We start from the raw sequence: 24,589 nt of genomic DNA on the forward strand, positions 1-24,589 counted from the left end.
ATTAATGTCTATTTTTGCTAATATTCTATTTATTGGAATTGGTGCCTTGAACTAGAAATTTTGCAGTTTAAATTGTATTTTTGTGTCAATTTTTACAATTGGCTTGCGTAACAGTAATTTTGGAGACATACAATTATGCCAGCATTGCTTTTTTAAGTATAAGGGGGGACAAGGTAAGGGAAGAAGGGAAGATGAGGTGAGGGGGTAGGGAATGGGGGAAGTATGATTTTTCCTTTTCAATTAATTTTTATTTTCACGAAAGCAAGAGGTCAATATTCAGTTGCCATCCAGCTGAGCACGCAGGCTGGATAAACAAATGTGGTTAACTTGTCCGGGATATTCAGCAGGGCAGTTGTGCTGCTGAATATACCCAGATAACTTTGAGTTAGCCAGATCATTTTATCTAGCTAACTTTAGTCCTTCTCAGTAGTAGGTCTGACTTATTTGGCTAACTGAGGGCCAGATTCATTAAGGCTTTTCTCCCATTTTGTGTCTATGGGAAGATCCCGTAGTGAATCAGGTACTTAGCTAGGTAAGTCTGACTATTGCCACTTAGCTGATTAAGTAGTTCCTCCCTAGAACGTACCCAACCTGCCCACCTCACAAAGATGAGATTTCTACTATGTTATCGTGCCCTACCTTGATGGCACCCTGTTATGGAGTCCATCAAGCTAGGACGAGAGAACATTGTGGAAATCTCATCTTTGTGAGTCTTTCCTGACTCCAAATGATGTTAAATCTTCACTGAGGTGTACTGTGCAGTTTGTATGTCTCACTCTGCTTGTAAAACTGGCCCCTAAACCCTATAAAACCTCTCCAGTTGCTCCAAAATGCAGCGGTGAGAATTTTAACAAATACTAATCGGAGAGCGCATATCTCCCCCATCCTAAAAGATCTTCACTGGCTCCCAGTAAACTTCAGGATCCTTCATAAATCACTGACAATTATCCACAAAAATATTCACCATGAGACTCCATTAGATCTTTCACACCCTCTCAAATTGCACTCGACGACCAGACCCTTAAGAGATGCCTACAAGGGATCCTTACATGTTCCCCCAATCAAAATAGTTCACCACTCAAACATCAGAGACAGGACATTCTCTATCACAGGACCCTCCATCTGGAACGCCATACCTCCGGACCTCAGGCAGGAAACCTGTCTACTAACTTTCAAAAAGAAACTAAAGACATGGCTTTTCTGCCGAGCCTTCCCAGCTACTAGCTCTACAGCCTGATTTATAATCATCATATCGCTTATGTAAATAAACAAACGCTAATCTTGCTCACAACTTATCATGAGGTTTGACCTCCGCCTCCATCCCATACTCCATTGTATATAGTAATTTATTGTATATAGTAATTTATCTTTCGTTCTCCCCCTCTTTTTTTCCTTCTCCCAGTTAAAGCAACCTTGTTATAATGTAACTTTTATGCTCCTTCTAAATGTCTCTTGTTGAATTGTTGGTTATAGTTCTGCTTAGTTTGATGTAAACCGAGTTGATTTGATCTGTATCAAGAAAGTCGGTATATAAAAGCCTTAAATAAATAAATAAATAAATAAACCACCACCAACACTTCACCTCGAGCTATTAGCTGGCCCTCCTATACAGATATAAATAGTTGACTACTATGAAGGCCTTATAAATAGATTCTCTTTCTCCCTCTCTCTCCATTACACATGTGCTATTATAGCATTTTGATGAATCTAGGGGTTAGCTGGATAAGTGGCGGCTTCTGTCCATGGTGGAATATTCAAATCCATCCCCACTTTGCTGCTAAATAGCATTGAATATCTTGTCCCAAGAGTGTGATATATGAGTCTTTGTATGAAAGCAGAAAAAATGTGGCATTGTGCTGAGGTCATGGGGATAAATGTTTGCATTTCTATAACTTTACAGCTTAATCATATTCACAGATGAAATGATGTTCAAACCTTATTTTTCCACTGTCTAAAGAACCAAATAAAAAACATTGATCACCAAAAGCCCAGAAAACAGAAATTATCCAAAGAGCTATAATGTACCATGTGACCATTTGGCTAGGTAAAATCCTTCACAAGTATACCTACATAAAGTTTAGCCGCCTCAGGGGCTGCTGTGGCTTCCCTGCCAACTTGTTGATAAAACTTCCCCTGAAACTTGAAATAATTATTTAAAAGGACAATGCCTGCTGTCTCACAGTTACAATGCATATAGGCGGTGGGTGCACTGCAGAGGTGATGCACTATTGTAGTAGTCCATGCCAACCTTAATGTGGTGGTGAAGGATTATCTCAGAGGAGAATTCCCTCTTGTCCTTGATGTTGGTGAAGAGCCCTGGTGACACCTGAGCATGCTGTCTGGGTAGAGTTTAACAAGAAGGGGCAAGGAAGAAAAAGATATCCAGGTGGGTCTTAAGAAGAGCACAGTCATCCTATATTTGTGCTATGATCAAAATAGCCTTAACTTGAAGATAAGCTTCATTGTCCATCATGACAATAAAAGGATTTAGGAAATCATGACACCAGCATTAAGCTTTGCCATGAAGTGCACAGAACCTCTAATATATGAGGATGACATTTCCACAGAGTTTCAGGGTTTCAACAAATGTCTTTATTGCAGAATAATAGGTAGTAGATGCCTGGTAGGCGATTCCAGGCATCTACTACCCTCTCAGTAAAGAAGTAACATATTTTCTTATGTTTTCTCTGAGCCTTTCCCCTTAAAATTCCGGAGCACCACCCTTGTCCTAAAAATTCCTTTTCAGTGAAATATTTCACCTTTTCATACTTCATTGATGCCTGACAAATATTTTAATGTTTCTAGCATATCCCCTCTTTCTCTTCTTTCTTCCAGTGAGTACTTTTTGAGTGTCTTTAGTTGAACTGAATAAATTAATTCTAAGGGCTGGTACCTGCCAGCTGTACTGGCACTTGGGTCCTGATTTTCAAAAGCAAGTACATTACACGATTAAAACTGGGTTTTACATGTGTAAATGCACCTTACCCGTGTAAGTGGATTTTTGAAAATTGCTATAATATACGCCATTGAATTGTCCATAGGTTTTTACCTGCGTTAAGTGCACTTAACACGGGCAAATGTTTTTTGAAAGTTGCTATTAGAGTATGTTTCATTTACATGTGCAACTCCTTGGAAAATCCATCTGGTGGTATTCAGCAGAGCGGGGGAGGGGGAGGAGGATGCAGGAAGGGGCTGGGATGTCTACTGCTTAGCTACTAGGTTTTTGGGGGTGTTTTTGTTGTTATTTGGCTGACTTTAGGACAGCAGTTTTTCTGACCAGAATGAGTGTGTAACTTTATCCAGTTAGCGTTCAATTTCAGTGGTAGCCAGATACATGTTAACCACGTCCCCTGGGCACTCCTTGCGCTGCCTCTTTGAATTACAGCTATATTTTAGTCAGGTAATAACTTACCCCCGCTAAAATTTAGCTGATGAATGAGGGGGCATATTTAAGTGCTGCCTTTTGCCCAGCTAATCCGTATATTATCCTGACAGATTCTTAGAGGATATTTAATTGTAAGGAAACAAAAGAAAAGTCAGAGATCAACTGGATGTTAGGCTATTCTACCAGGAAGTGAAATACGCAGACTAGATGGGCTTTACAGTTCATATCAGCATATTTTATGTTTCCATGCTTCAGAGAATCTCCCCGTTTATACTGGTTAGAACTTTTCTGCCAATTTTTTCTTTTTTTTAAAAATTACCAGATCCCCACCCCCCCCACAAAGACAAAAGTGAGTTCAGCAGACAGCAGGTATTGTTAGTCAAGAATATTTCAGATTAGACCATTAAGTAGTAGGGATGTGTGAAATTCATTTTCAGCCCACCGCGGGAAATTTCGTATTTACCGTGGTTCGGGCCTTTAAAATTCGGGGAGGCACAAATTTTGTTTTAGTGTACACTAACGGAAATTTAGTGTGCACTAAACCCGGAAACAAACTTTTCCTGAAATTTTGGGAAAAATTCCTTCGGGTTTCGGGCTTCCTGATCCAGGAGAATTAGGAAATTTCGTTGAAAATGCCTAATTCGTCCTGGACGAATGCACATCCCTATTAAGTAGTAGTAATTGCTTTCGCTCTTCGGGATTATTACCTAAATCAAACCAGACACAGTAAAGCAGTTGTTATTAAACACCAGAAAGGTACAGCTAGAAAGATCTACTGTGGGAAATCAGTTTTTTTTTTTTCACATTGTGCAGGGATTTTTTTTCCTGTCTCTGAACTGTCTGGGTTGCTACACAATAAATGCTAAAACGTTAGTGAGAAACAGAAAGGCAAAAATGTGTTTTTTTGCAGTTTTAAATTGCAGTGGAAAATTAGCATCACTCCCAAGAGGTAAAAAAGAAAACTAGAAATAGCTTGGGTTTATTTTGTTTCTATCTTAATTCCAGTTTACTGCATTCTGGTATTTTTGCTTTCTCTCATTTCCTACAGTTGGAAAAATAGACCAGATATGAAGAGAAAATAGTCTCCTTGGGCATCTTGTGTGCCCTTCTGTTTCATTCTTTATGTTAGTGGAGCTCCACGAGAGCTGCTGATCCTGAAAAATGTAGCCTCCTGGGCATTCTTTTGATGTGAGAAATACAAAATGATCTGGCATAGAAAAGATCGGAGTAGACACTGATTTAGAGGGGTAATAATCTTATAATCATACAAAGTAAAAAAACAGCAACATTTTGCAGAAAATGAGGACAGTGCTGCTATTTTTCTGTTTTTATCAGTATTCACATCAGCTTCCAAGTGAGAGAATAATAATTATGTAAATAGTTAAGGCAATGAAAACACCTGACTGGCTTATGCCTTCCTAATGGTCTCTAATGTAAATAATAGCTTTGTTTTGGAAGACAAGAGTAGCCAATAATTATTTTAAAAGTCATAAAGATTATCGATTATACAGTATCACGGATGATGATGATTTGGCCTGAATCCCCAAGGGCAAGCTGAGTGTTTTTGTCCCAAAGTCCTATTGTCCTTAACATTTGTGATTAAAACCGAAGATAAAAACCCAATCAAGGGTCTTTGATGAGAAGGTATAAACAGAGAAGTAAAAATAGGGCAAAAAATTGTAAAAAGCCGCAATACGTGAATGGATATTTCTAGATGTGATTTACTTTAACACTTATAGTTGTGTTGACGTCCCTGTTTATGTTTTGTGGTCCCAGGCTACAGTAGGAATCCCACATGCATTATATACTGATAAAATGAACTTTCAGTAAGAAAAGTATTGAAGCGCCGCCCATCTCCCAACCCTTGCATCAGAAGTTAAGAAAAATGATTTTTAGACTTTGTTTTATATGTAGACAAACGGACAATGTATTTCTATTATCTGGCTCTTGTAGTACCCGCAGGAAGGAAACAAGAGCTTCAAGATCCCTGCGCAAGTGCGAGTGCAGCTGTGGTTCGGGCTTTCTGTAGATCAGAAGGAGTTTAATCAGTACGCCCAGGGCAAGCTCTCTGTCTTTGCAGAAACTGTAAGTAACTAAAGACTACTTCCTAATTGCTTATTCTTGTATTTGTAGCTTCATTTGGAAGATTTTTTTTTTTTTTTTACTGTGTTTGAAAGTACTGCTTTTCGTGACGTCATAAAACATTATCAAATGATGTTGGGGAGGACACATCTCATGGGTATTTAGATAGGTAAATAGGTATTTATGAGAGCAGATTGCCATGGTTGAAAATTACCACTTCAGAGGAGCTAAAAATATTGCATCGGCCTGTCAGAGTTCAGAAAGATCTGGAAATCTTTCTGAGCATGCCTGGGTGTTCCTGCACTGCTTCCACCATGTGAATCTCCTGTTTTATTTTTCTTCTGCTGAATGTTTGCTCTCTATTTTAATGTTTTCCTGTGCTTTTCTAGTTTTGTTTGTTCAATTTCTTTATTTTCTTTTTCCGGTTTTTGAATTTTCATTTTTGTGAATGTTCTCAAAAAAATAAATAGAGTAGTTAAATTTTCCTAATGTTCGATCTTTATTTTCTTTTCATTATCACAATGTTGGGAAAGAAGCCCTTCAGACTTAACAACAAATTTTATTTATTAAAATTTGATAATTCACCTGTCATCTCCAACAGAAACATTTAGGTGGAGTGTAATAAAAATAAAACTTCACATTGGTTCCATAATAAAACCTACCCATAAGATGTCATCCTTCGACTTACATGATCTCTGCCTCTGCTGCTTGTGTCCTTCCCATGACGTAAGTAACTGCACAGCCTGAGGATGAAATATCTCTGTAAACAATATTTTACTGAAATCTTAAGCTCAAATTCCATTATTCCCTGTCAGAGGGATCAAAACGTAGAAAAAGAAGGTCAGAGTCTCCTCGGCATCAAATCCATCTTTCTTCAGCTTCTGGGAACAATAAAGGAAGAAAATCATCCATGTCAGTGCCAAGGACTTCAAAACATTCATGTAAAAGTCATTGTGCCAATGTGCCATCAGCTGATAGCACTGAAGTCTTGAAGTCATCTACAGTGGCTATCTTGATGCCAAAGATTCCAGTGTCAAAGCTTTTTGGTGCTGATCCAACAGCTTCTCAGCTCAAAGACTCCATATTGAAGCCTACTTTGGGAAAATCTACTCATCTCATCTTGATGCCAGAATAATACATTCGTTTAGAAACTATGGTTGGAGTTTGTCCATAACTACATAAATATTCCACTCACTCCACAACCAACTTCACTTATGGAATCTGTTTTGGAGAAGCTATCTGCCCATTTAGATACCAGTCTTCCTCCTTTCCAGAAGGACAGACAAAAACACCACTAGAAATCTCTTAGCTCCATCTCCTCAAGGGATAAGTTCTCTCCCCCCATTCTACTTTCTGACTCTAAAGAAAATTCTCATTCAGTTCTCTGACTCTTTCCATTCCATGGAGGAATCAGTAAGACTGTCTTCCATCTTTCACCACAGAAGACATGGCTTATCTGGCCTTTCTTCAGAAAAAGGCAGAAACAATTCTCTTTAAATTAGATGAAGAAGTAGACTTAAAAGAAGACCTTCCTGGGATTCTAAAATATATTCAGACACCTAAACAGGTTATTGTTCCAATCCACTAAACCCTTCAGGAACTTCAGTTCAAAGTATAGCAGATCCCGCTCTCCACTCATGCAGCTGCCAGGAAGCTTAAATATAAAGTTCAACATTGTCTAGAGCATAACAAGGTACAGCTACCTTTTGAACCTGTCAAAAAGATCAAAACTGTATTCCAGTTTTCCTCTGGGTAAGAATGTCAAATTTATTGACAATATAGGGAAAAACTTATTCCAATCAACAATGTTACAAAGTAGAATTTCAGCCCATTCATTTTAAATGGTTCAATATCTCTTTTTTAAACTTAAAAATATAAGCAAAGTCACATCTCAGCTTCCATCAGATTTGCAAAATCTCTTCATGCCTCTCTTCATAAGATCTTCATCCAATATTTTCAACACAGCTTCAAGGTCTTCACAAGAATGGCTTGGCTGAAAGCCGCAGGCCTAAGAGAAAATGTACATGATAGCATGCCCTGTGTTTGGGAGATAATTTATTCGGAGAGAACTTTAAGTAAACAGTTGACCTTGTAAAAGATCATGGCTCAACATAATCTGCAACCACTTCTAAGCAACAACCTGTTCATAGGAAATAACCATTACAAACCTATAAAAGACTCTTCTATTACCCCCAAAGAAGGTACCAACTGTACCCTTTCCAGAGGCACTGCTTGCAACATCAATAATCTTAGTAACAACTACAACAATAAGGCAAACCTGTTGCACTGAAGGTGGATTCTTGGGCTCAGGTGGGGTTGACTCAACCTGTAGGTAAGGGCCCACGGGTCCCCACTGTTAGCAGGTGGAGTGGGCTGAAGCTAGAGGCCACTGGAGTTCACCTATACCAGCCCATGTTCCTCTCGGGTTGAGCCTTAGGGTGCCGGGGCTGGCAGAACTTAGGCGGTCCTCGAGATAAGCTAATGAAGGTAGATGGTTCAGCCCAGAGACAGCAGCCAACAGGTGGTGTAAGTCTATCCAAGACGGGTTGCAGAACTGGAACCCAAGCACCAGGGAACTAGGAGCAACTGAAGGTGCTTGAGCAAAGAAAGGCTGAAGCCTTGAAAATCCACATCCAGAGAATAGGGGCAGAGGCGTCACTGTCAAGCTCGGATGGAAGCTGGCAGCCAGTGGAAGCTGTGGCGAGCAATGTAGAATTCTGGACAAGAAAGAATCTATAGCAAGGTTATCCGTAGCAATGGTCAGGGTGCGGAAAAGGCAGACATGGTCAGGCGTAGCAATGGCCAAGGCACGGAGAAGGCAGGTGTGGTCAGGCGTAGCAATGGTCAAGGTACGGAGAAGGCAGGCATGGTCAGGTGTAGCAATGGTCAAGGCACGGAGAAGGCAGGCATGGTCAGACGTAGCAGAGGTCAGGCTTGGAGAAGGCAGGCAAGGCCAGACGTAGCAGAGGTCAGGCTTGGAGATAATCACAAGGCAGAGTCAGGGAAAGCAAAGTCAAAGTCCGTGAAGTCAATCCAAAGCAAGAGATAGGAACCAGGAACAACGAGGAATCAGGAACGCAGGGCTGAGATGAATCTCTAAAAGCAACGAGCACTTGATGAACAGGGAACCGAGGAGACCTGTTGCAAAGGCAATGCTTAGAAGCGCTGCCTGAGCTTAAGTACACAGAGTGATGACGTCAGCATCCGGGTCTGCGGCCAGGTTCCCACCGTGGGCCCTTTAAAAGCATCAAAGTTGCGCGCATGTGCATAGAAGGGGGCACAATGCTGTCGGCGGCATCTCTCTGCGGGGCAAGTGGAGAGGTCTGCTTAGAGGAGGAATCTTGGCTTGAGATCCCGGGCAGCACGGCACGGCGGGGGCCCGAGGTTGGAGCTGACGGCCGACTGCCACTAGCGAAGGAGAACTGAAAACTGAGGTCCGTCTGGGATGGTGAGAGGGCCGTGCCACGGGCCTCCCGCGGGAGGCAAGCGTAACAAAACCATGTCCTAGTGAAAGAGCCCAAGTCACATTTGCTTATCAAGCCACTCAAAAGCCAGGACTCACTTTTTGACTACAAAACACATAATCTCTATACCCTTCTCAAAGCCCTTCCAGTGTGGAGAAGGCTTCAATGTTTCTACTCTCAATGGTTCCATATTACCATGGACCAATGAGTACACAAAATAATCCAGAAGGAATATTACCTAAACCAAGGGCAGCCAACTCTGGTTTTCAAGAGCCATAAACAGGCCTAGTTTTCAGGATATCCACAATGAATATGCATGAAATGGATATCCTGAAAACTAGGCATGTTTGTGGCTCTTGAGGACTGGAGTTGACCATCTCTAGCCTAAACTTTCAAAGTCTACCTCTCTTCTTTCCACTGGTCTTTCATTCATTACTCCTGGATCAATTTCAGATCCTAGAACAGAAACTAGCCTTGTTAATGGCAGCCAATGCAACATAATTGGTTCCACTGATGGAGGAGGACAAGAAAATTTCCTTATCTCAAAGAGATCGGTTCTTCATCCTGTTCTACATTTAAAGAATGTAAATACCTCAAGGGAGAATTGTTCAGAATGAATTTGCTAGGCATTATCATTCCTCATCTAGAGATCAAAGATTGGCTGATTCTATGTCTCAAGGATGCTTACACACATATTTCCATACATGTCAACTATAGAAAGTGTCTTTGTTTCACAGTAGCGCAGAAACATTAACAGTACCTTGTAGTCCCCTTTGGTCTAGCTGCAGTCCTAAGAATTTTCACCATTTCCTAGCTTTGATGGCAGCTCATGCCAGGAAAAACAATATTTTAGTTTTTCCATATTTAGATGACGACTAATATCAAGCAGATCCTGTCAGGAAGCCAATCTGGACTCCCTACCTGGATAACATCAAGCTAGGTTGAGAGAACATTGCACAAATCTCATCTTTGGGTGAGTTTCTTCACTCCAAAGGTCATCAAATCTTCACAAGAGAGCACTGTTCTGTTCGTACATCTTCATTTGAATGTCAAAGTGGCCCCTAACCCCTACACTAATACCTAAACCTCACCTCGAGTTACTAGGTGGGCCTCCCATAGAGATATAAATAATATCTAGTTTGAGGGCATTATGGCTAGGTGCTCTCTCTCTCTCTCTGTCTCTCTCTCTCTCTCTCTCTCTCTCTCTCTCTCATATGGTGGTAGGAAGGCCCTAATAGCTTGGCATGTGCAAAAACATCACAACACACAATAAAGCCCTATCACATGGCTTTACACAAATGAAAAAGCTGCACAACATGGCTTTGCAAAATTGTGAGCCCAGCCCACTTGGCCAAAAATCCCTCCCCTTTTTCTCATTTACATTGCACCATAAGTTATGGTGCTTTCGCACACGTTAAAAGCATTTTTTGCATGCAAAAACACCTTAACGCATGCAAAAATGCCATATAGCACTTTATTAAATGACCCCTTAGTTTGCTATGCCACCTTTCACACATTGTTTGCGTGTTCCTGTCTTTGGGATTCATTGTCAACTTCCAGAATTCCAATCTCAACCTAATGCAACAACTGGAATTCATAGGAGTATATTTAGATACCCTGAAGGGAAAGGTTTTTCTTTCATTTCAGAATGTGCACACTAAGGGCCTCATTTTCCAATATCGCATTGGTAACGCATTAGGGGGCATTACCAATGCAAATGAGGCTTCTTTCGTGCAGTGGGGAAACATCGCGTGCGGCGATGTTTTCGCCATTCACGAAAACATTAGCACCGCACATGACGTTTTCCCAGCGTGCAATGATTCTTTCATCACGGTGCACGATATTTGCCGGTTTTTGGACTTCAATCATCACGGGCCACGATAGTCCCAGACAGCCTGTTTCAGGCAGAGAGAGAGAGAGAGAGAGAGAGAGAGAGAGAGAGAGAGAGAGAGAGAGAGAGAGAGAGAGAGAGAGAGAGAGAGAGAGAGAGAGAGAGAGACTTACTATAGTGCCTATGCCCTACATAGGTATTTGAATCCCTATGGGAGGGCTACCTACTAACTCGGGGTGGGGATTAGGTATGAGCGTCGGGGGTTGGGGGCCACTTTCGCATTCCACATGAGACCTACGGACAGAACAGTGGTCTCTAGTGCAGATTTGCTGGCCGTCGGAGTGAGGACGCTCACTCCAAGAAGTGGTTTGGGCAACGTTCTCTCTACCTAGCTTGATGGACACTCTACCTGGGCAACAACATGCTAGGTGGAGAGAATGTTGCCCAAATCTCCTCTTGGAGTGAGCATCCTCACTCCGACGGCCAGCAAATCTGCACTAGAGACCACTGTTCTGTCCGTAGGTCTCATGTGGAATGCGAAAGTGGCCCCCAACCCCCGACGCTCATACCTAATCCTCACCCCGAGTTAGTAGGATAGCCCTCCCATAGGGATTCAAATACCTATGTAGGGCATAGGCACTATAGTAAGTCTCTCTCTCTCTCTCTCTCTCTCTCTCTCTCTCTCTCTCTCTCTCTCGCTAGCTCTCTCTCTCTACTCTGCTCTCTATCTCTCTCTCTCTCTTCTCTCTCTCTCTCGCTTCTCTCTCTCTCTCTCTCTCTCTCTCAGCCTGTCTGGAACTTTCGTGGATGGCGATAATCCTTTTCTGGCCCGTAGCGCAGTCCATAACGCAAATTTGGAGTTGTAGTTATTAGCCGCGATAGCAGCCGCGCTAACACTGCGGCTGTTTCGCCGCACACGATAAACAGGTTCCCGCTTTACATATGCTCCGCCCCAACTCCGCCCCCTGAATACCAAATTAGACCACATTGCATATCAGATGAACTCAGTAGTACTCTGATGGAACCAGGGGCGGATTGGCCTATTGGAGGATCGGGCATCCCCCGGTGGGCTGGTCGCGCTAGTCACGTGGTCTGCCAAGCGCGGCTATGACCGAGCCACGCTTGGCAAACCACGTGGTATCTCCTGGGCGGCGAATCCCCGGGCCAGTCTTCATTGGGAATCTGCCGCTGGATGGAACCAACATTCACAGTCAGTGATTCACAGAATCCTTCTCACTTATCATTGGAATGGTGGAGCTAGCCTGCTAATCTTTTTCGTGGTCTACACTTTCATTCTCTGCAAAGTAGCTACCGACTATGGATGGCTCCAATCAAATTTGGAGAGCACATCTTAACACCATTTGCCCTCAAGGAACTTGATACACACATGAACAAAGACTACACATAAATTATCTGGAACTGGGAACCATTTTCAATGTTCTTTTGGCATGAAAACCATGGCTGAAGGGAACAGTAGTTCAAGTTTAAACAGACAACCAAGTAGCAATGTATTATGTAAATAAACAGAGAAGAACAGGATCTTTGAATCTTTTCAAGGAAGAATGGAAGACATGGAATTGGGCAATACCAAGAAAAATATTCATCAGTGCTATTCACCTTTAATGCAAAGACAGTGACTTGGCGGACTCCTTGAGTCTTCATCTACAATCTCACAAATGTTTGCTCCAACCAAGCACAGGAGTTTCTTGTTCAACTCTAGGGAACTCGGCAGTGGACCTTTTTGCAGCTCCATTTATTCACAATCTTATTTTATTTATTTATTTATTTATAATAATTTTTTTTCCGCCTTTTCACAGTTCAAGAGGAGGAACATAAAAAACATTCATAACAATGTTGTAACACTACAAAGATAACAACAAATAATAGCCCAGGCCAAACATGAACTCCAATATAAATTAAAATCTTCAAGTACTAGCATCTAATATCTGAGAATAACAGCCTGAGGTTGAAGGGAGGAAAAGTAGTGCAGAAATAAATCCTTAAACTCTAATGCCTGTCTAAACAAATAGATGTTCAGTTGTTTCTGAAATGACTGATGCAAGTTGTGGAGCGCAGGGCTTCAGGTAATGAGCTCCAATGAGTAGGTCGAGACACCGAGAAGGCTCACTCATGGGTTTCGAGAGGTGTATAATTTACAGAATGGGTACCTTGAGAAGGTTACGTTGTGCTGAATTCAATGAACAAGAAGGAGTGTAAATGTACAAGATTGTACTAATAACAGGGTGCAGAGCTGTTAGTTAATAATTTGTGTATCAACATGGCTATTTATATTTGAGTCTTCTTTGGACAGGAAGCTAATGGAGAGACACAAGAATAGGTGTTATATAGTCTTTTATGCTAGTGCTGGTGAGTATGCATGCTCCTACATTCTGGTAATTTGTAATGCCCTAAGGATATATGCTGGAACCCCAAAGTAAACAGCATTGTAATAGTTCAAGGTGGTAAGGAACAATGCCTATAATACTGTCTGAAAATCTTCCATGTTTAGTAAAGGCTTCAGTCAGCGCACCATGCACATTTTAAGAGAATATCCCTTTTATTAGAGACCTGACTTGTACCCAGGATGAGAAATACCAAGGCTTTTTGGTCTGGGGCTGAGATCTGTATATTACAGCAGTCAAAGTTCTAGTTCAATTTTTTTTTCTTGCATTTATATAAAACATCAGCAATACAAGGACCAACAACAACAAAAATACACAACCCAGCAATAACAGTGAAAGCAAAATAAGGGGGTTACATTAATACTATTAAATAGATGTATCATTAGATAAACAATATAGCTTTACTGGTTCCCAAGTAAATTGTTTCTTTTTAGAATTATTATAATTTTTGGCAGCAAATAAGTCATATCTATATGACCAATATACTATATTCCACCATAAATTAAAAGTAATGAAAATTCCCATTTTCCAATCACTTAAAATTATTTTAAGTGCTAGTGAAATAAGAAATACATTATGAAAGATGTAGCTCAAGTGAACGAAAAATAGTTGGAAGGTAATATCCAGATCTAAATTCCGCATTACCTTGATTCACATCCAAACTTGCTGCCAAAAATAAAACATTTTTTAACAAGAAAAATCATATGTTCAAATGTTCCAAGATCTGAACCACAAAACCAGCAACAATTAGACCAAGTATTATCCTTTTTTTTTTTTTACAGTTTAACAGGGGTCCAAATTGCTTTATGCACAACAAAATACAGAAATTGTATCCCATTAGCAGATAACAGTGACCTATTTGTTATTGGCCAATAGGAAGACCACTGGTTTTCATTAAGTGCTAAGCCCACATCATGTTCCCATACCTTTTGAATACCCAAAACAACAGCACATTTTTCCTCTAAAAGGCTTATAGAATCTAGAAGCTGAATGACATATAGAAGAAAACTCTATACATAACTAACTTACACTAGGCTATGCTCCCATTAAAGTCCTACCTTTCAACCATTTCTCAACACTGTTTAAGTTGGACATATATATATATATATATATATATATATATATATATATATATATATATATATATATATATAAAATCGTGTGATGTTGAAAGTTTTTCCTTATCTCCTAAAAAGGCAAGACTTTATTATTATCATCCCAAATATCCTCAATAAAAAAACTACCACCAGTAAACCATAACTGCCAACAGAAACATTAGTTTCAATTTTAAAAAAAGGATTAAACCATAAAGGAGGTTAACTTGTATTATGCCATCTGACATTAACAATAAGAACATAAGATAATAATATTTGCTATATTGGGTGAGACCAAATTGATTGGGATAAATTGGCACCTTTACCATTCAGTGTTAATGTAAACAGGCCTGTCAGGGTTTACTATATCTTGCCCTGGCATAGCCTCCAGAAGGGGGGGTTTGCATTTTTGGTTTCTCCCTCTTTGTTCTACCCTTCCCCCTTATGGGATGGGCTATAGACGCACATATAAGGTATTTGCCATCCACCAGGTAGACTGTCCAGATGGTGTGAGGTTTCTCTGCTTCACAGTGGACAAGGCCAAAGGAGCCAGATTTTTTGGAGTCGAGAGTTGGGGAAAAAGATGTTGAGATCTTTGAGGAACAGTTACTTCCCACGTCCAGTTAATAAGTGGACTGTAGCTGATTCAGGCTTGTTATCCACAACCAGTCAATAGTGGGTGGCAATTACTCTGAGGACTGCTTTTTTGTTGGAACATTTTGAAGAACAGCTCTTAGGAGTTTGGGATTTTTGTTATTCAGAAGAGAGAGAGTAGGGATTTTTGGACTTTTCCTCTTTGGCTCATGCTGGAGGGACAGGGCAATACCCTTTTTGTAGAGGGTTTTATGGGCCCTGATCCAGAAGTACCAGCTAGAAGGAGAAGGAAGCCCAGGATGGATAAGGACACTATTGTTTTTCTTATTATGATTTTCATATACTCTCTATGATTTTTGCCATACTGGCATGCATCCTATTTTTCAAGCTTCAGTAAAATTTATTTTTGTTGAACACCATCTCTGTCTCCATGCAGTCTTATTAAGAGGGATTTCAGCCAGTGAGCTCTACCTCTGCGAGTATCAAGCTATCAGTGACTGCATTAAGGAGAGAATGAGTGCACGCGAGATTGAGCTCCCCACCACAGCACAAAGGACCCTGGGTGTTCTGCCTCCTGCCCACCAGTGAACCCGGCCTCTCAGGATTACCAATCTGATGTGTGAGAACTGTTTGATATCTGGGAGAGAAACTATGACCCTGGGACTCTGCAGTAACCCAAATCCAAGAGGGGATTACATTAACCTAAGAATTGCCATACTGGTTCAGATGAAGGGTCCTTCAAGCCCAGCATCTTGTTTTCAACAGTGGCCAATCTAGGTCACAAATACCTGTCAGGATCCCAAAAGATTGATAGATTCCATGCTGCTTATCCCAGAGATAAGTCCATCTTAATAATAGTTTATGGACTTTTCTTCCAGGAACTTGGCCAAAACTTTTATAAACCTAACAATTTTTAAATCCAGTCCAATCGTATCCAGTGCTAACAAGCAAGAATGCATAGCACATAAAATTCTTAAGTTTTTATAACAAACTATAGCCAAAGAAATTTAGACAAAACACCATATATCTTCCTATAAAACATTTTGGAAATAATCGGGTAGATTTTGAAAGGTGCGCGCACACATAGACGTGCCGATTTTATGCGCCTGTTTTAAAATCATTGGGCCGCACACAAATGCACGCCAGATTTTGCAATCTGCGTGCGCATGTGCGCATGGTACGTGCAAGGGAGGGTACAGTTTTGCAAATTTCGTGCGGCGAAACATCCCGACCTTCCCCAGTTCCCCCCAGTCCGCTCCAATTAAGGAGCAGACTGGGAGGGAACTTCCTTACACCCTAACCTCCTTTCCCCTTTCCTCCCCACCTCCTAAACCCTATCTTCTACCTTTTTAAAATTTTATTTCGTTGCTTCTTGCTTCATTGGAACAGTAGCAAGTAGCAACTTGCGTGCGCCATCAGTCCCTTCCCTGGTCCAGTGGCAAATGGCCGCTGTACTACCCGCCTCCAGTCCCGACCCTCCCCACCCCCCGGACCGCCCCTTTCCTTCGGTCTGGCACTTCTGCGCATAATAGGAGTTACGCGCACAGCCAGGCCCCTTCTAAAATATGCGCAGCACATGCAAGGCCCAGCCACATGCATAACCCCGGGTTTCCCCCGCGCGCACCTTTTTAAAAATCTACCCGAATATCGGTAACATACTTAGGACATAATTTGTTTGAGGCATCAGGACCATTTTAATTATCCCTTCTCTCCCTCAACTAGGTAAATGGAGTAAAGACCACCAAAGACATGGATTCTTAATTTTACCCATTAACTTATCCATGATAACTGCAAGGGGATCTTCCAGAGATCTTTTAAAATAAACCCCAAATATCTTATTCTGTCATCTTTCCAACAAAAGTGAAAATCTGCATATTGAAATTAATTAGAAACATAGAAACATGACAGCAGAAAAAGACCATATAGCCCATCTGATCTTCCCATTTGTCCAATTAATTTAGAATTACAATTCTCATCACTTCCTTTAGAGATCCCCTGTATTTATCCCATGCTTTCCTGAACTGAGATACTGTTTTTGTCTCCACCATTTCCACTGGGAGGCTGTTCCACACATCCACCACTCTTTCTATAAAGAAATATTTTCTTAGATTACTCTTGAGTCTACTTCCTTTCAACCTTTCACAAAAACATTGAAAAGAACCAGAACAAGGATTGATCCCTGAGGCCCACCACTAGAAACACAACCCCCTCCTCAGAGAAAACTCCATTTACCACTACTCTTTGTAGCCTCCCACTCAGCCAGTTTCTAACCCAGCCAGTTACTCTAGGATCCATATACCAATATGGTAACTTTTAAACAGGCATGTGGGCCCATTTTATAACATATACACATGTTATAAAATTGCTTGACTGCGGGCACATGTGCATGCAAATGCTGCTTCTACCACGTAAGAGGTTTTTTTTTTAAAAGGCACGTGCACAGATGCCATTGTCAGTTCTTTCTCAGTTCTCCCAGGTAAGGAAGAGGATGTCCAAATCCCCCCTAGTTTAGTAGCCTCCCTTCTCCCCTATTAGCTCCGAACCTTAAAATCTTGCCGATCTATTTATCTTTATTTTATAACTTCCACATCATCCATAGCAGAAGTAAAGTTACGTAGCAGGGAACCCTGGTGTGCACCTGTGTGATAAATATTTACATGCTAATTTGAACTTAAAATCTAGGAATGCCCACACCCTGTCCCTTTTTTGGAACTTTTCATTTGTGCATGTAGCGGGAGATACGCGCATACTCAGGTGGCTTTTAAAACCGCGCATTCCCTAATTGATGTGCACATTGGGCTTTTAAAATTCATACGTCTTCTGTGCGGAACCATGTCAAAGGCCTTGCTGAAATCCAAGTATACTAAGTCTAGCGCTCTCCCTTGATCCAACTCTCTGGTCACCCAATCAAAGAAATTGATCAGATTCATCTGACAAGATTTACCACTGGTAAAACCATGCTTTTGGATTCCAAAAATTGCACTCTCATCTGTTTCAGCAGCGAATCCATGAGTTTGCTCACCGCAGATGTCATGCTAACTGGCCTGTAGTTCCCAGCCTCCTCCTTACTTCCACTTTTATGAACAGGAACCACATCCATCCCTTTCCAATCCTCCGGAGCTACTCCAGACTCTAAAGAAGCATTGAAAAAGTCAGCCAGCGGAGCTGCCAGGACATCTCTAAGTTCCCTTAGTACCCTCGGATGTATCCCATCCAGCCCTATCGTCTTCTCTACTCGAGTTTAGTTAGCTCCTTATGAACACACTGTTCTGAAAATTGATTGAGGTTCACCTCACTTCAAGTCTTATTTGTGTTTGTTTTATTTGGTTCCACTCCAGACCCTTCAACAGTGATCACAGAATACAATAATTTGTTAAGCAATTTTGCTTTTTCCTCATCAGCCTCTACATTTTTCTCTTCTTTACCTTTGAATCTCACAATGCCACTTTTGCACTTCCTTTTATCATTAACGTATCTAAAAAAAAACATAAAAATTCTTCTCCCCCTGTTTTACCGTATTTGCTATTTTTTCATCTATTTGAAGTTTTGCGTTCCTGATTTCTTTCCCAGTTTCTCTTAATTTTTTTCAGATATTGTCACTTGTCTTCCTCTTTCTGCAATCTCTTGTACTTTAAAAATGCTAACTTTTTCAGCTACTTCTTTAGAAAACCACAATGGTCTCTTTTTCCTGTTCCCTTTATTTACATCCCTAACAAAACATGAGTTGCCCTTATGATATCTTCTTTTAGTTTTGCCCACTCTCCTACTTCCCCTGGATTTTCCCATCCAGTTAACGACTCCTTGAGGTACTCCCCTATTTTCAGAAACTTAGTTTTCATGAAATCTAGGACCCTTACCTTAAAATGAACTTTCGTCTTTTGCATCCTAATATTGAGCCACCCCATCTGGTGGACACTGCTTCCCAGATGATCATCCACTAGAACATCAGAAATGCTGCCCCTGTTGGTAAGCACCAGGTCCAGTGTTGCCCCCTCCCATGTGGGTTCTGTTACCAGCTGACAGAACAGTTCTCCTTGCAGAGAATCCAGGATCTTCTTCCTTCTAGAAGATACTGCAGTTGGCAAGTCCCACTCAACATCTGGAAGATGAAAATCCACTGGCAGCAGCACCTCCCCTTTCACAGCAATGTTGTGAACATCCTCCATTAAATCTCTGTCCACCCCCTCTGTCTGTGATGGAGATCTGTTTATTATACCAGTATAAATAGATGCTCCATTCCCTCTTTCCAGATTAACCCACAGGGTCTCCTCCTCACCTCGTAAGCCCAGCAATGCCACGCCTTCTCCTTTCCTTCCTACCCAGAATTACAGTTAAGTTAGCGTAGCTGGGTTTAAAAAAGATTTGGACAGGTTTTAGGAGGAGAAGTTCATAAACTGTTATTAACTAGATAGACTTGGGGAAAGCCACTACGTATCCCTGGGCATTAGCGGCACGGGATCTATCTACTGTTTGGGATCTTGCCAGATACTTGCGACCTGGATTAGCCACTGTTGGAAACAGGATACTGGGCCTGATGGACCTCGCTCTGACCCAATATGTTAGCATTGAATGGTAAAAGTTCAAATTTAGCCCATTTGATTTTCTATCCAGATATTGCTGAGAAATCTTTAATAACTTGCAACAAAGCAGGTATGGATAGATGCGGATGGACTATCAGTCAGTCACAGCATTGTGCCTGTCTGTGGATACCAGGTAGTGTCCTGAACAGTGGAAGGTGCACTGTGGAATAACAGTATATTGCTCTTTCTGCAAAGCCTTGTCTCTCAAACACCCACACACCCATAGACAGACAGACAGACACAGACACAGACACACACACATACACACTGTTCTCTTAATTTGTTAATACATTAAAAGAATATTTATCTTTTCCACTTTTGTTTGGTTTTGAAAATGTATATCAGTTGTGAACCAGACAACCCAAGTAGTGCCATGCACTATACCTTCGTAGTATCTCAACATCAGCATTTAAAAATAATTCTGTCAGAGTACACTTGGGTGCTATTAAGACATATCTTCTACTTCCTTAACATCCGATAGCTACAAGATTCATTAAAGATGTTTTTGATCTTCATCTGCCCATAACAGACCCACTTACTTGGTGGGATCTAAATATAATATTTCCTCAACTAATGAAACCGTCCTTTGAACCCTTAGAATCTGTGGATCTCAGGTTTCTTTCTTGGAAGGTCTTATTTTTGATAGAGTTACAGTGGCAGTTAGAGTTAGTGAACTCCAGGACATAGTGACAGATATACCTTCCACATAGGTCATCAAAAACAGGCTAGCTTTAAGATCCCATCATAAGTTTTTACTAAGGTAGTTTTTTAATCTTGCCTACATCAATCTATAGTTTTGCCAATTTTTTTTCTGTAACCTCATTCTAACAAAGGTAAACAAGTTCTTCACACCTTGGACTGCAGAATGGCTTTATTATTCTGTTTGGAAAGATCTTAACCTTATAGAAAAAAAACCTGTTTGTCTCTTACAACCCAAATAACTAGGGATTACTAAATGCTCTCTGACTGAATTTCAGTTTGCATTTCGTATTTCTATACTAAGTGTGGTTATCAACTTCATGGCAAAGTAAAGGTGCACCAGGAACGATCAACTTAGTTTTCCCTAGTACATCTTCGTTCAGCTTCATACCCTCGAAAACTGCTGTCTTGTGAAGGACTTTCATAAAGATAGTGTCTTTGGCCAAGTAGTACTTAAAAGTCTATTTAGCTAGTCCTTCAACTCTCTCTCCTTCCTCTCAAAGTTGGATTGTCATGCTTCTCTACTTCTTGAAGAAATAGAGTTACTCCTTGCAACCCTCAGCTTAGGAATCTTTACCTGTATGAATGAATTTAGAACTGCTTGTCCTTGGAGAAGAAAAGGTTGCTTACCTGTAACAGGTGTACTCTGTAGCCAGCAGAACAATTCAACTACACAATCCCACCCTCCTCCCTGTAGAGTTGAAGCTTAGCTTGGAAATTGACAGAGGAGACTTGTGTGGCTGTGGCAGAGCACAAATACCAGTGAATGTTCAGAAAGACTTCTAGATATTTCTGAGCTCTGAGAGAGCACATTCTGCAGCTGTCAGATGATGTCACCCCACTTCTGTGGCTGAATTGTCTTGCTGTCTAGGGATTCTCTTTTTACAGGTAAGCCACTTTGCTTTAATTTAAGAGAGTTGTGGGACCCAGTATGGAGTCTCCAAATTACAAAAAGCAAACAAAATGCTATTATTATTTTTTTTAAAACCTGTTTCACTGTAGCAGTTTTACCCCTGAAATGCAATATATCCCATTTGATTTGGCCCTTGGCTTTTTAACCCTTATTCACCCAAGAGATGTGCTTAAATGGTATGCACTGATTACAAGTAAGACTGCTTTGACAGTTTTTGACTTAAGAAAAAGTGAAACAAATGTAATCCAAAAAAAAATAAATTGTGATTTGAATTCTACTGCCTTGCTTTGTGTCTATGTAGTTTTAGAGATAAAATATATCTGCGATTTTCAGTCAGACAGCCTTTTATGGTATATCTCAGAGGAGCTATTTGGACATGAAGCCAGAAATGTGTGTCCAAATACAAAAGGGGAATTCAGAAGGAGAAGGCTATGTGGAAACAGGCCTTTTGAAATGGGCTGCTAAGAGTCCATGCTGTATTTGCCCTTTTAATGGAGACATAGCAGTCGTCATGCATCTCATTTAAAATAAGATGGGGAATGGAAAGTCAAATTTTAAAAACTGTTAAGAAATGAAGGAAAAGTTAATGACTCTGGCTAATACTGTATATCTTTCTATCTAAGGACGTCTAAAAACTTATTTTTTTAGATATCTGTTAAGTGAAAAGAAAGGTGGTATCATAAATCATAATAATTAAAATGATGAATGTGTTATATTTTATTTTTAAGTACGAAAACCAAACTAAGTTGGCACTAGTAGGAAACTGGGGAACAACAGGCCTGACCTATCCCAAATATTCTGATGTCACCGGCAAGATCAAGCTTCCGAAGGACAGTTTCCAACCCTCCACTGGCTGGAACTGGGCTGGAGATTGGTTTATCAGCCCGGAAAAAACGTGAGTGAGATGTGTTAAAAGTTCATTTCTTTGTAAGAGCTGTGGCAAATTCTTATCTTTAATTGTAGGATATTTTAGACATACTGTTCAGTTTTTACATCTAGCTTCTAATTTTTGTTTTTCTAATGTTTAAGTCAGGTATGGCTGTGGATAAGAAGGGTAAAATAGGCAAGAGATTAAAAACTCAGTGTTATACTGTTTTCTTCCCTTGTAGTTTGCTTTATGATATAGATGCTGGTCACATGAGCTTTGTTGAGGAAGTGTTTGAAAACCAGGCTCGGTTGCCAGGTGGGCAGTGGATCCACATGAGTGAGGCTTACACAGATGTGGTAAGGATTTCTAGGTTGAATATTACTGATTGCTATTAACAGTAGAAAGTTTTGTCGTATAGTGTGTTTATTTTTTTGCACATTTACTTGGTCAAATATATTGACAGAAAAAGAAGCTGTATAGAATAGGCTGCTCTCTGCTGCTCTGAAATTGATTTTACTTGCTTTGAGAACACTGAGCACTTTTAATTATTAATTCAAGGTAATTAAATATGTGTCTATAAGTCTCTAGAGAAATTCGGGCTGAAATTATTTATGCATGTGATTTCTGTTCAATCTCACATGTTTGCCAAGTGCTTTAGATGAATCTCATGCAGTCCTTAAATGTTGAGCCAGTGGTCCTGGGTTCTTGGATGATCTTTAATGGTGACTGACAAAATCTGCTGTTTCTCATAGGAATACAGGCTATTGCAGCTATAAAAAGGAAATGAAAAGCTCTCTGTATTCCCAACTACTCACAACAATTCTTCTTCTTAAATCACTATAAGTGCAGTTTGCCTGACATAAGTGTGTATACCTATTTATTCTTTTACTATTCCACTAGCTGAAAAATAAAATAAACCAAACATTAGCTAGAGGTTACTTTACTAAATTTCCTTCTATGAAAAACAGCCAGATTGAATTCAAATTAGCTTCACAAAACATCCAGTTTCTTTACTTAATAATCAGCCTTTTGCCAAGTTAGCCTCACTGCCCAAGAAAAAAAGACTTCCATTTATTTAAAATGTATATTTTGCATCATAGCTTATTAAAATGGATTACATAGCAACACACACAAATCTGTGGTGCTTTACACACATAAATAACAAACATATTACATGACACATTGCATAAAATCCTAAAAATTGCCTAACTATATGCCTGCCACAAAATAGTCTTAAGCTTTTTCCTAAAAGACATATAATCGGTTTCACCATTCAAATCTTTTTGTAAATAAGTCCATAATATTAGACCAATAATAGACACTGATTGCGTGTCTTCTGCCACCTTTCAGCTGCTTACCCACCAAACACAGGCTGTTCATACCTTGTACCCTCACATTATTACTATCTGTGCCTGAAACAAAGAAAGTTCATCTCTTTTTACCAGAGACTTTTAAAACATAGCTACTGTTGGTTAATTTAGGTCATTAGTACTCTTTCCCCTAACTCTTATTGGTTAACAGGGATGAATAGGTAATATATCATTTAAGTTAGGTAAGCCATATGTTAGTAGTCATTTGTTCTGAGACAAAAATGTACATTTGCTAGTTAAATTTTCAACATTGAGTATCTACCTTTGATTACCTTCAGCCATGAATTAATTGTAATATCACATTTTCTGATATGATGCCATTAAAATGGCACTGATTGTTAGCCAGTGGTATGGCACTGGCTTCCAGCCCATAGAGTCATTTGCTTATTCTACAGTGATCATTTCTTCATAGAGTTAAATGAAACTACGGTGCTGATAAAGCAAAAACAGGTGAGTTAAACAAGATGAGCCCCGAAGTGATGAGAACCCCCAAATAAATCAATAAAAAACAAGGGACAGAAATCAAATGCCCAAGAAAATAGCTGCCATAGTAGTTAATAAAAAATATAAAGAGAACAAAGGAAATAAGGAAAAAGGGAGTTAGAACATCATCTTGGGAGAGTAGGGTGCAAATGCTTGCAATCTTGTTACAAAATCACAGACCTGGAATTCACCATTATGCAGGCAAACTTGAATATAGTTGCAGTCTTTGAGTGTTGGTATAATGGAGGCCAGGCTTGGGGTATGATGGTCCTAGTCTAGAAGCTCTTTAGAAGAAACAAAATAGAGAAACGGGAGAGGATTAGCTCTTTATATTAGGAATATAACAGTAGTCACCAAAATAAAGAGAAAGCAGGGAAAAGCCGAATTACTTGGACTTACCTTGGACCAGCCTAAAAGAAATTCTGTGCACATTCAATATTATACAGACCTCCAGCACAGGGAAAGGCATTATATTCAGACATGATAAGGAACATCCCTAGGATGGCATGCAAAGTGAAAGTCCTTCTCGTAGGTAATTTCAATCTACCAGTTGTGGCTTGGAGCCTATCCACTGCAACACTGTGTAAAAGCTGATGAGCCCTGAATGTCCTACCAGGTAACATTCATCAGGCAACTAGAAGAAAAGCCCACTCCAGGGGAGGTGACACTGAATCTGGTAATGACAAATGGAGACAGTGTCACTGATCGCATGATAAGGGAAAATATAGGGTCCAATGACTATTGTACTGTGTGGTTTGATGATAAGCTCAGACCTGAACCTAACCACACTAAAAATAGGGGTTCAGGACTTTAGGAGGGCAAAC

At 40.3% G+C, this 24,589-nt stretch overlaps 1 protein-coding gene across 4 annotated transcripts in view; it reads left to right on the forward strand.

The window, feature by feature from the left end:
* The window catches only part of DYSF (dysferlin), a 731,032-nt gene that overhangs the window by 314,556 nt on the left and 391,887 nt on the right, over nucleotides 1-24,589 (forward strand). For all 4 annotated transcript variants that reach the window (XM_029594483.1, XM_029594497.1, XM_029594488.1 and 1 more), the window contains exons 24-26: nucleotides 5,339-5,470; nucleotides 21,773-21,939; nucleotides 22,154-22,268. In XM_029594483.1, coding sequence (XP_029450343.1) covers nucleotides 5,339-5,470; nucleotides 21,773-21,939; nucleotides 22,154-22,268 — 414 coding nt within the window. The remainder of the gene's footprint in view (nucleotides 1-5,338; nucleotides 5,471-21,772; nucleotides 21,940-22,153; nucleotides 22,269-24,589) is intronic.

This window comes from Rhinatrema bivittatum, chromosome 1 (genome assembly GCF_901001135.1).
Source record: "Rhinatrema bivittatum chromosome 1, aRhiBiv1.1, whole genome shotgun sequence".
Lineage (NCBI taxonomy): Eukaryota > Metazoa > Chordata > Amphibia > Gymnophiona > Rhinatrematidae > Rhinatrema > Rhinatrema bivittatum.